This window comes from Xenopus tropicalis, chromosome 7 (genome assembly GCF_000004195.4).
Source record: "Xenopus tropicalis strain Nigerian chromosome 7, UCB_Xtro_10.0, whole genome shotgun sequence".
NCBI classification, from domain to species: domain Eukaryota; kingdom Metazoa; phylum Chordata; class Amphibia; order Anura; family Pipidae; genus Xenopus; species Xenopus tropicalis.
In genome coordinates, this window is record NC_030683.2 from 6,206,594 (window position 1) to 6,218,827 (window position 12,234).

General features: G+C 41.1%; 1 protein-coding gene across 2 annotated transcripts; it reads right to left on the reverse strand.

Annotated features, from left to right (window-relative positions):
- Positions 1–1,440: 1,440 nt before the first annotated feature.
- LOC116412445 lies at positions 1,441–10,027 on the reverse strand. Of its 2 annotated transcripts, XM_031906682.1 has the most exons (17): positions 9,739–10,027; positions 8,477–8,519; positions 8,094–8,155; positions 7,676–7,754; positions 7,140–7,180; positions 6,801–6,888; positions 5,427–5,467; positions 5,039–5,144; positions 4,576–4,625; positions 4,050–4,173; positions 3,530–3,579; positions 3,186–3,309; positions 2,889–2,935; positions 2,658–2,708; positions 2,465–2,600; positions 2,332–2,380; positions 1,441–1,769 (listed from the first exon to the last, which is right to left on the reverse strand). In XM_031906682.1, the coding sequence occupies exons 1-17, from the start codon at positions 9,790–9,792 to the stop codon at positions 1,763–1,765; spliced, it is 1,152 nt and encodes a 383-aa protein (XP_031762542.1). In that variant the 5' UTR covers positions 9,793–10,027; the 3' UTR covers positions 1,441–1,762. The 2 variants fall into 2 exon arrangements, with proteins under 2 accessions (XP_031762542.1, XP_031762541.1); XM_031906681.1 differs by having other exon boundaries at positions 2,465–2,708.
- Positions 10,028–12,234: the final 2,207 nt, after the last annotated feature.

Consider the following 12,234-nt stretch of genomic DNA (forward strand, 5'->3'; position numbering starts at 1 on the left):
CTCACCTCCAAAATAAACATTAAAAAATATGTTTTTTCTTCTGAAAAATGAACTTGCAATGTGCCATTAACAGATGCATTTTGAAAACAACGTTTTCCCATGACAGCATTCACATCAAATATCCTCCCTGAGACTGCTCATTCCTGACAGCACTCTCACAATTCAAATGTGATAGGCGAGAGCCTTACAGTCAATTTAAAGCCACATAACCTCAAAACCAGAGTTGCCTTAACTGTGCCAATTGCCAGAGAATGCTATTGGGGCAAAAGTGCAGCTACCAAGGTCGGACTGGGGGGTGCAAGACCCAGGCCTCCCAGGGGCCCCACACCCCCCCCAAGGGGCCCCACCCTGGCCCCCACACCCCCTCTGGGGGCCTGCCTAACTCCCTCCCCCAAACATGCCTGCTTTAGTTTTACCTTAGGCACGATGGGGGAGATCTTTGGGTGGGGTAGTGCCACGGGGATCGGGTCTGGGCCGGCAGGGCCCACCGGGTTTTTACCCAGTCCGACCCTGGCAGTTACATGCACTCTTTGAGGCAATTGAGTTCAGATGTTGTCAGTTCTGCTTGTCAGAATGCCATCCATTCATTAGGTGCAAGTGCTGACACAGCCCACTGTGGGACCTATGGGCCCCCCAGAATCACAAGATGTGCAAGAGGAGGCAGGATGGAAGTAGCGCTGCCCAGTGTAGAGATTGCAGCTTTAGCCCCAAGTACCTATAGAATGGCATTTTCCCTGCCACCATTGTGTGTAAAGTTGCACAACTGCAGCTGCACTATATGGGCCTAGATGAACCCTAAAGTATTATTACCCCTTCCAGTAATCGGAATTGTTTCAGTCAGTTTAATAGGATAAACAAACCTCTGTACCATATAATGTCTCGTGAGAAAGGAATGGCTAACATGAATTTAATCATTAGCCAAGCAGGCGGGTGGTGGGCTACTGGCACAAAATAAATCCGGTTATGGAGCCAATGCTAGTGATTGCAGGACATATGGGAAATACAGTATGAACCCGAGCAAAACTATTTGTTTTTTGTACAAATTATAATTGTGAGATTCTAAAGGGAACCCTGCCATATAATAAGACACTGCCCCAGCCCCCGCCAGATCAATCCTATTTAAATCTGGGGCAATGCTGGGGGGGCAGAGGGGTCTCAGTGAGTATCGTCAGGAAGTGGCATCACTCCCGCAACCTGAGGGCGCGTTTAGGCCTAGGGTGGCACCTAAATACACCCCTGGGAGAGCGAGCTGTGGGGCAGCACATGTGAGAGTGTGCCCTTTATAATCCCTCCCCCGCTGAATGGGAGAAATATAGTTTTTGCATTGTCTGTAAGAAACCAAGCGTGTGTTTGTGGCACAAGGATAGGGAGCACATGGCGCAAAGGGCAAGTAATAATAATTCATATTAATCATAAGGCGTCCATTTTTATTTAGTTTAACAATAAGCATCTCTTATTTCCACAGAGACATTTCCACAGATAAGAGATGGGGATCAAAATACCCCACATGTGACCTGAGTCGCTACCAGAAAGTCCCTCCACCACCCCCCCATGCTTGTATATGGCACGGGCAGGGCCCCAGGGGATATAAATATACTTTCTGGCTCCTCATTGGTCAGTCTCTCCCCTGGGCCCCCCCACAGTTGTGGGTTCTGCTTTTTATATTTCACAGAAATTCATAACAGAGCGTTTCTGGATCTCCTGGCTCAGTCCATTCTGCTGCAGTTCCAGAGCTCGGGTTTCTTCTCGAATGCCTCCCAGTCTAATATCTGCAAAAAAAACAAAACAAATAAAATCACACAAATGAAACCTTAAAAAGCAATAGGGGCCATTTAGCTACAAATAATATACGGTTACAGACCCTCCCAACCCAAGTGACTTTATATCCTGCGTCAATATTTATTTTGTATTAATTATCCTTTACACTAAGGGTTTCGGTACTGGGGAATTCTGACTGCCGCAAGGGCCTCAAAGGGTAAATTGTTTATGAGTGGGACTATTCTATAGGCTGTATACTCAGATATGGTAACTGCACATACATTTTATTTAGTGGAAAAACTAGGGATGCACCAAATCCAGGATTCGGTTCGGGATTCGGCCAAATTTTGGCTGATCCAAATCCTTAAAATCACATATCTTTTTGTTACATAGCTGTTAATTTACTCAAGTACAGTTGTCAATAGCAACCAGTAAACAACAAGTCTTGGCAGTGTACTACAATTAATGGCCAATGGGAAGCTATTTAGCATCTATGAATGAGCCCTACGGCCTATGAAATATCATGGGAAAAAAGTCACGGATTTTATTATCCCTCCCAAACAAGGAACTTACTGGTTCTCCAGATCAAGATCTTCAATTTCCAGTTGCATCGTAGAAGGATCTGGGGGGGAAACAAATAATGGTTTAGCTACTAGTTTGTATCAAACACCATTACTGTACAGACATACTGATTGGCAAACATTACCTGGAGGGATCGGCCTAAGTACCTCCTCTTGGTCGATCGATTCTTTATCACTGTCATCCAATATAAAGGGTACAGGTACCTCCTCTTGGTCGATCGATTCTCTATCACTGTCATCCAATATAAAGGGTACAGGTACCTCCTCTTGGTCGATCGATTCTCTATCACTGTCATCCAATATAAAGGGTACAGGTACCTCCTGTACCAAGGAACTATCAGCGGTAGAAGCAAAGCTGCTACCAGAATCCTGTAGCAATGAGAAGCAGAAAAAGGGGAATCTTAGGAACCTTTAAAGCCAAACTGGGAACGGGTGCAGGAATTACATTCATTTAACACAATGCTGTATAATATAAAATGATTAGAAATGAACAAATGCACAGATACAAAAGTCTTTTTCAAATTCTGTCCCTGGGCCCTGTGGCCTCACCTGTGAGGTAGAATCTTCATCTTCCATCCAGCAATGCGTTCTGACAGCTGGGGGAAAGAAAAGTAATGGTTAAACTACTGAACTTAATCAGTTTGTAGCTAATAGGAAGCCAATAGGAACCGTACTGATAAAATGATTGGGTAGGGGGTTCCTTACAGTCAAATGGTCAAGTTTGATCTTTTCTCAGTTGGGCTTTTAAAAAACTCGAATTTGCGGTACGATTTATATTTGTATAAATGGGGTAAGGGTCATATTTGCTATTTTGGAGCAGAAGGTCCTACCCCTTACAAACCTTACCTGGAGCAAATATTCTATTTAAAGCATCCTCCACCTCTATTTTAAACCACTTTATCAGACTGTCATAGGGTCCAACTTCATCGCTGTCCTGGGAGCCAATAGGTGGGATGTCGCTGCTACAGCCCTATAGTAGTAGGGGAAGTACAAAAGAGAATGTTAAGAACCTGGAGTAAAAATAAAATAAAAATCAATGCAATATTTTAGAACCAGGGGAATAATAAAACCATAGTTTACAGTGAAGCTTCGTATAATGACTGACAGATAATGTACCCTGTCATGTAGCATTGTCACATAGGAAAAGCCAAGTTACTGATTTTACTATCCCTCCCAAACAAGGAACTTACCAGTGGCTCCAATTCAATATCTTCAATTTCCATTTGCATCGTAGGAGGATCTGGGGGGGGAAACAAATAATGGTTTAGCTACTAGTTTGTATCAAACACCATTACTGTACAGACATACTGATTGGGCAAATGGAAACCTGTCTTATTGTTTAAAGAAAATAGAAGAAAAATGTAGGAGGCTATTGCCGCTAAAGGTAGAGCCTGGCCCGTTATTAGTGGTAATATTCAAGCAGCCATTCCTGACCAAGCCAAGCCCCTTTTTCCACAAAACCACACCCCCTGCTCGCTTCTAATTAGGGATGCACCGAATCCACTATTTTAGAGTTCGACTGATCCCCCCCAAATCCTTTGTAAAAGATTTGGCTAAATCCCGAACTGACTGCAAATAAGGGAGGGTTAAAGAGAACTGCACTAAAAAATTTCAACTTTTGTGTTTATGTGACAAAACATCACATGATTTAAGGATTCGGTTTGGCCAGTAGCATTGATTTTGCCGAGTTTGACCCTTTACAAACCTTACCTGCATCAAATATTCTATTTAGCGCATCCTCCACCTCTATTTTAAACCACTTAATCAGACTGTCATAGGGTCCGACTTCATCGCTGTCCTGGGAGCCAATAGGTGGGATGTCGCTGCTACAGCCCTATAGTAGTAGGGGAAGTACAAAAGAGAACGTTAAGAACCTGGGGTAAAAATAATACAAAACTCAATGCAAGAAGTGCGCTATTTTATAACCGTGAGAGTAGTAAAATCTCAGTTGACAGTGGATTTGTAACACAAAGCTCATTTCATGAGTAGCAAGTTAAGAATTCAAGTTCCCTAAGGCTGTGATAACGAGTGTATTAGTTGGCAGTAAGTAGCGCCACTGAGACTCCCTATACGTAGCTCTAAGGCTTAGTATAATGACTGACAGATAATGTACCCTATCCCGTATCTTGCTGGTCTCTGACCTTGAAAAAGGCAATTTCCCTGCCCTGTAAACAACTAGTTTGGAACAGTTTACTACAAGAAATGGCTAATGGCAACCTATTTACAACAAACTCACCAGTGGCTCCCGTTCATCATCTTCATCTTCGGTTTGTGTCAAACAGTAATCTGGGGGGGACAAATAATGGTTTAGCTACTAGTTTGTACCAAACACCATTAGAGACTGTACAGATTAAATGATTGGGCAAATGGAAAGACCCTTTGGGAGACTTTTTAGTTTTAGTCTTGGTTTAGTTCCAGGCTTTGCTATAACAACTCCCATTGGCTTCTATAGAAACTCGCAAGGTTTTAGATGGTGAAGATTTAAATTCCAGTTTTCGGGCTCTTTGCCCTTAATAAATACCAGACATTCGAGTGTTGACCCATAACTCAAATTGTGTGAGTTTAAGCTTTTAAAAACTTGAATCGTGAAAAAAAAATCAATCTTGAACGTTGATAAATCTCCCCCTTCCATAATTAAATGGGGTTATGGGTCATATTTGCCGTTATGATCAGAGACTCCAGTTCCTAACGATCCTTACCTGGAGTGAGCGGCTTAAATAGCTCTCGCTGCTCCTCTTCACGCTCAAAGGCTTCAGGATATTCCGTAGAATACTCAGCCGAAGATGCAAAGTAGCTGTCCCAATCCTATAACAAGGGCAAAAAACAGATCACCTTAAAGGAGCCCTGTCATCCAGACATAACAAGCTGTATGATAAAAGTCCTATTCAAATGAAACATGAAACCCAAACTCCTTTTTATCACCATACCCATACCCATTATAAAGGTGATTATAAATCCCAGCTGTCAACCATATATTGCCTGCCCCGCCCCTATTCCTTAGGCCTTAGGCATAGAGGCGGGCCTGACAATTACTTTCAATTACTTGCCATTCCATAGGGGCCCCCCCAAACAAGACCCAAAACTCACCACACGCATCTTGATCTTCTCACAGCATTTCTTAAAAGAAACTGGGGGAAAAAACAAAACAAACAGTATATAAAATATCCACCATTTTGATATTATGGAATCTATTTACAAACTATGGGAATATTGGGGTGTAGCTGCTGTGGGCGTGCCCAGTGCATCCCAGTACTGTTTGTTCCTGTTAGCCAATAGTGTGAGACCAAGATCCTTTGTCAATGGACCACAATGCTTTTTGGATTCTAGTAAGGGGATTATTTCCCTGAATAAGAAATCTGTACAGGTATGGGACCCATTATCCAGAATGCTCAGAACCTTGTGTTCTCCAGATAAGGGTTTTTACGTAATTTGGAGTCATTAAGTCATTTTATCATAGTTGAGACCAAGTACTGTTCAAGGTTCTGTTTTATTATTACAAAGAAAAGGGAATCATTTAATCATTAAATAAACCCAATAGGGCTGTTCTGCCCCCAATAAGGGGTAATTATATCTTAGTTGGGATCAAGTACAGGTACTGTTTTATTATTACAGAGAAAAGGGAATCATTTAACCATTAAATAAACCCAATAGGGCTGTTCTACCCCCAATAAGGGGTCATTATATCTTAGTTGGGATCAAGTACAGGTACTGTTTTATTATTACAGAGAAAAGGGAATCATTTAACCATGAAATAAACCCAATAGGGCTGTTCTGCCCCCAATAAGGGGTAATTATATCTTAGTTGGGATCAAGTACAGGTACTGTTTTATTATTACAGAGAAAAGGGAATCATTTAACCATGAAATAAACCCAATAGGGCTGTTCTGCCCCCAATAAGGGGTAATTATATCTTAGTTGGGATCAAGTACAGGTACTGTTTTATTATTACAGAGAAAAGGGAATCATTTAACCATTAAATAAACCCAATAGGGCTGTTCTGCCCCAATAAGGGGTAATTATATCTTAGTTGGGATCAAGTACAGGTACTGTTTTATTATTACAGAGAAAAGGGAATAATTTAACCATTAAATAAACCCAATAGGGCTGTTCTGCCCCAATAAGGGGTAATTATATCTTAGTTGGGATCAAGTACATGTACTGTTTTATTATTACAGAGAAAAAAGAAATTGTTTTCAAAAATCTGAATTATTTGATTAAAATGGAGTCTATAGGAGATGGCCTTTCCGTAATTCGGAGCTCTCTGGATATCTGTGTCCAGATAACAGATCCCATACCTGTATATTAGCAAAGAACAGCCCAATCCCTTACTCAGTAGCAAGTACAGTATTTAGAATTCATTAGCATGTTAGTGATTGGATATAATTGGGCTGGATATGGAGCCTCTGGGGACACAATGATTAATTGATCCTATTTGTTCTTTATTTTCCCTAAAATCTTTACCTGGAGAGTACGGCTTCATTTCGCACTCAAAGGCTTCAGGATATTCCATAGAATACTCAGCTGAAGGTGCAAAGTAGCTGTCCAAATCCTATAACAAGGGCAAAAACAGATCATCTTAAACAAGCTGTATGATAAAAGTCCTATTCAAATGAAACCCAAACTCCTTTTTATCACCATACCCATACCCATTATAAAGGTGATTATAAATCCCAGCTGTCAATCATATATTGCCTGCCCCGCCTCTATTCCTTAGGCCTTAGGCATAGAGGCGGGGCTAACAATTATTTTCAATTACTTGCCATTCCATAGGGGCCCCCCCAAACAAGACCCAAAACTCACCACACGCATCTTGATCTTCTCACAGCATTTCTTAAAAGAAACTGGGGGAAAAAACAAAACAAACAGTATATAAAATATCCACCATTTTGATATTATGGAATCTATTTACAAACTATGGGAATATTGGGGTGTAGCTGCTGTGGGCGTGCCCAGTGCATCCCAGTACAGTTTGTTCCTGTTAGCCAATAGCGTGAGACCAAGATCCTTTGTCAATGGATCACAATGCTTTTTGGATTCTACTAAGGGGATTATTTCCCTGAATAAGAAATCTGTACAGGTATGGGACCCATTATCCAGAATGGTCTGAACCTTGTGTTCTCCAGATAAGGGTTTTTACGTAATTTGGAGTCATAGATAACAGATCCCATACCTGTATATTAGCAAAGAGCAGCCCAATCCCTTACTCAGTAGCAAGTACAGTATTTAGAATTCATTAGCATGTCAGTGATTGGATATAATTGGGCTGGATATGGAGCCTCTGGGGACACAATGATTAATTGATCCTATTTGTTCTTTATTATCCCTAAAATCCTTACTTGGAGAGTATGGCTTCATTTCTTCTTTTGCCTCTTCATAGGGAAGTTCAGGTTCCTCTGCAATATCACTACAGCAGGGCTATAGGGGGAACGAGCCAAAGTCAGAAGCATTTTAGGAGAAAATGAAATAGAAACTGGGGCAAAATAATATGTAAAAAACAGTATGAAATAAAAAGATTTGAAATTAAAATGTTGAAGGCGGTTGGTGAATTTTTACATTGAGGTTTTTGTGGCTTTTTGCACCTAATAAATACCAGTCATTCGAGTCTTTTCAAGTGCAAAGAACTTCAATTTGAGAAAAAAAATCGAGTGTTGATAAATCACCCCCCCTAAATCAGCCAATCAGGTTCTGCCCTCTCTATGGGGCAGGGATGGGCAGATTATTCCCTTGTTACTGTGATAGGAGACACAGCCTTACCCTCCGACATCCAAAAAGTCTTGATATTCTTTTTCGGAGTCTTTTGAATCTTCCAGATTTTTCTATAGTGCAAAATAGAGGCGTTTCAAACTCACAGCATTTATTTATTTATAAGAATTAGTAGAAACAGTAGAACGGAAAGCCCATTCTATAATATATTTAATATGTTTAGATAGATAGATAGATAGATGATAGATAGATAGATAGAATAATGATAGATGATAGATAGATAAATAGATAGATAGATAGAACGATGATAGATAGAACGATGATAGATAGAACGATGATAGATAGATAAATAGATAAACAATGATAGATAAATAGATAGATGATAGATAGATGATATATAGATAAAGATTCTGCACTTGGTGCGTTTTTCTCACCTTTAGGCTGATCAGGTGTAACATCGTTGATATGGATGTTATCCTTTAGGGAGAGATAAATTACAAGATAACATTAAGAAATTTTGGTTTTACATAATCAAAAAGGAAAGTAAGTGCAAAATATAGAAGAAAAAGAGATTCCCAAACTGCAGACAAAGGGCACAGAGTCAATATTCCAATTTATTCACTTAGAGCAGGGGTAGGGAACCTATGGCTCGGGAGACAGATGTGGCTCTTTTGATGGCTGCATCTGGCTCGCTGCCAAATCTTTAATAAAAAAAAATAACGGGGGGGTGTGGCCTGCGCTCGGCAGATAGACGACGTGTTCTAAGCCGTAGAACACGTCTTCTATCCACTGAGCACAGGCCATGCCCTTCTCCGCATCCGCCATCCCTGGCACCCACCCTACCTTGCCCCTGCGCTCGGCGGATAGAAGACGTGTTCTAAGCCTTAGACCACGTCTTCTATCCGTCAATCGCAGGCCACGCCCTCCTCCGCATCGCATCTGGCATCCTTGGGTCCCACTCTACCTTGCCCCGCAGCATCCGTGGCCAATCATATTGTATGGTTCTCACGGAATTACATTTCAAAATATGTGGTGTTTATGGCTCTCTCAGCCAAAAAGGTTCCCGACCCCTGACTTAGAGCCTTATTTATCAAAATCAAATTTGCTGCTATTTCAATTGTTTCAATTTTGTTCAGCAGCCCTCCAGTTAGGAGTTTCAGCAGCTATCTGGTTGCCAGGGGTCAAATTACCTTAGCAACCAGGAAGTGGTTTTAACGAGAGACTGATATATGGATAATAGAGGGGCTGTATAGAAAAAAAAGTAATAAAAAATAACAAAAATAATAAATTGTAGCCTCACAGAGCAATAGTTTTTGGCTCTGGGGTCAGTGACCCCCATTTGAAAGCTGGAAAGAGTCTGAAGAAAAAGGCAAATAATTCCAAAACTATTAAAATAATAATGAAGACCAATAATGAAGTTGCTTTGCATTGGCCGTTCTATAATATACTAAAAGTTAACGTAAAGGTGAACTTCCCCTTTAAAAAGACCCAACTGGGAGACAATTCCTAATGTTCGGCTGCCATTTTTTTTTTACCAGAAAAGCAAAATACTGACATTGTCCGTGGCCTAAATACTGGGCTTCAGTACCTAGAACCCCCCGCTTTGTATCTAAACCCCCCAATGGCCGGGCCCCAAGCAGCTCCTTCCACTCCCCGTTCCCTAAATATTACAGGAAAAGGAAAGTTTCCGCCTCACCTGGTTATTTCGTCCAAAGATATTTTTAAAGAATTTTCGCATTCTTTCACTCATTTCTGAGTTAATCTTAAATAAGAAATAATAATGAAATAAAGTTAAATGATATCAGGGTTTGTGTTCACCTTTTATTACTACGATCAAAGGAACAGGCTTAATGCTGAGCACAATATATTATTAGTGAATAAGCCCCCCCTACTCATTCCCTATTTTGTATTTTTAATTACAGTCACCCCCCCAGCCAGTAAATCCCCAGCTAGGGCCGGAATTACAAATGTACTGGCAATATATACGTTACATGTAATACCCTATGAATCCCCCCTTCCCTGACCCTCTCCGCTGATGGATTACCCCTATAAGTCCAGACCTGCCTATACTCCACCCATTTCCCTGCCTACTCCGCCCATTTCCCCACCCACTTCACCTATTGCCCCACCCCATGTGACGCCCCAGCTGCTCCCCCAACCTGAAGGCCGGTGTAAATGTGAAAAAAGGTGCCAACCCTATTTTTATACATCATTAAACAATACAAATGGTTTATGTACTTTTGGTGTTATGTGTAATTGATTAGGATTGTAATTTACTCCCAGTGTAAAATCATTTATATGGTAGATACAATCATGTATTAGTACCAAGCAGCAAAAAGCTGCCAAATTGGCCCCTTGACCTGCATAGGCAGCCATTATGGTCTGATTATTGGCCGGCCGGGGGTTAATAACCTGACCAGCTTGGTTTGGCCCAGAATGCAGTTGGACAATCACTTTGTGACTTGGCTTAATGTGTATGGCCAGCTCTAGGCCTGTCCCAATCTGACTCCTGCATGGGGTTGCCAATTGGCCAGTATGTTACCGGCCTGCTTCATGCCAATGTTATTAATAGGAAAAAGCTAAAAGTATAGGAAGGCCGGTATTTTTCCCATAAAGGTGGCAGCTACTCCTGCAGGGAAAGTGGCAGATTGCAGAGAGGGGGATAGTGAGGGGTAACGAGATTATTTCAGAAACAGCACCGAATGTTCAACTGATCGTATTTAGACGTTATTCATTTACTGTTAATTATTTCCATGATCTGAAGCTTTTACTATCATTGTCATTTTGGCAATATTTCCCCTTTATTCACAGTTCTATCAAGATAAACAACATCCCAATGACCTATACTGTAAATATACATTTATAACTCAGCAACAGATTTAAGGCTGATGGAACTGTACAAAAGGCACCAGGGATACTGGGAGTTACAGTTAAACAGCAGCCAAAGGCTTCACATTTACAGGCCTATAGTGTCCAACCTGACAACATATTCCCTCGCTAAATAAATCCAATATAAACAATTAATGACATTTATAATTAATGAAAACAAAAATAGTCTTTGCACTTACAGAATTTGAAATAAGTTAAATTAGTCGAAAAAATCACTTATTTGCACTGAAAAAGACGCAATGCGACTTCAACAGTAACAAATCAGCAAGTGACACTGACCGGGTAGTGAATTCATGTAAACAACCCGACTAGCTATGACATCACAATGCCATTGCCATGGCAACAAAGCCTGAATCCTCTACACAGGATCCCTGGCAGTTTAGAGAGTGATGACATCACAATGCCATTCCTGGCGCAAAGCCAGCACAGTCTGACTCCAATAACAATCATTCTATTGGCTAAAGATGATGCCAATGAATGATTTTATTGGCAGAAACAGTACAAAGCATTTGTTTACTTGCATAATTATTGTGTTAAATAACCTCTCAGAACAGGGGGTTAAAGTGCAGTCGGGCAGATCAACTTGGGTAGAAAACATAAATGGTACAAGCAAATGTGTAATTGAGGAAGAGATAAGGATATAAGGGGGTACTGAGAGTTACAGTTTAACAACAGCCACATGGAATTTAGATTTCAGGCCTAAAGGTTACACAGGGACACATTCCCCTATGTAATAATGCAAAGGGGTCGAGGAGACGCCTCATACACATGCAGATAAACACAAGGAATTCTGGGAACTAATCCCAAAGAAAATCTCATTTAAATGGGTGTCTCCTATAGGCTAAAGCTCAGCCACTGGCTTTCTAAAGGACATGTCAATGCTCTTTATTCCCAGAATTCCTTTTTGATTTACCCGTGTATCCACATCCCTGGCTGGGGGGCCAGTCCGGCTGGACTAGTTAAGGGGTATATTCCCCCATTAGTATATGGGGCTCAGGTGCTCAAACCTCAAAAACCCTTCAGCTCACAGGAAAAAAACGCAAAAATGAGAACGCGGCTTATTGTACAGCGCTGCGGGATATGTTGGCGCTTTATAAATAAATGTTAATAATAATAAAATAATAACAAGGCAGACATTAGGAAACGCTGGCCCAATCAGCACGTTACCACTTTTTCCTAATTACTTACTGTTTAGCCCCAAGAAGGGTTGAAACCAGTCTCTGATTGGCTGCTGCTTTAAAACCCAGTGGGTGAGATTTAGCCTGTAGGGAAAACTCATGGAAATGGGATTTTCTTGGATCTC

Excerpts from the sequence above, each read along its gene's own strand:
- LOC116412445 (XM_031906681.1), bottom strand. The coding sequence starts at position 9,792 with ATGAGTGAAAGAATGCGAAAATTCTTTAAAAATATCTTTGGACGAAAT. Across the intron at positions 6,889-7,139 it reads AGAAGATCAAGATGCGTGTG|GATTTGGACAGCTACTTTGC; the intron begins GTGAGTTTTGGG and ends CCCTTGTTATAG. Across the intron at positions 2,936-3,185 it reads AAATAGAATATTTGCTCCAG|CTGTCAGAACGCATTGCTGG; the intron begins GTAAGGTTTGTA and ends TCTTTCCCCCAG.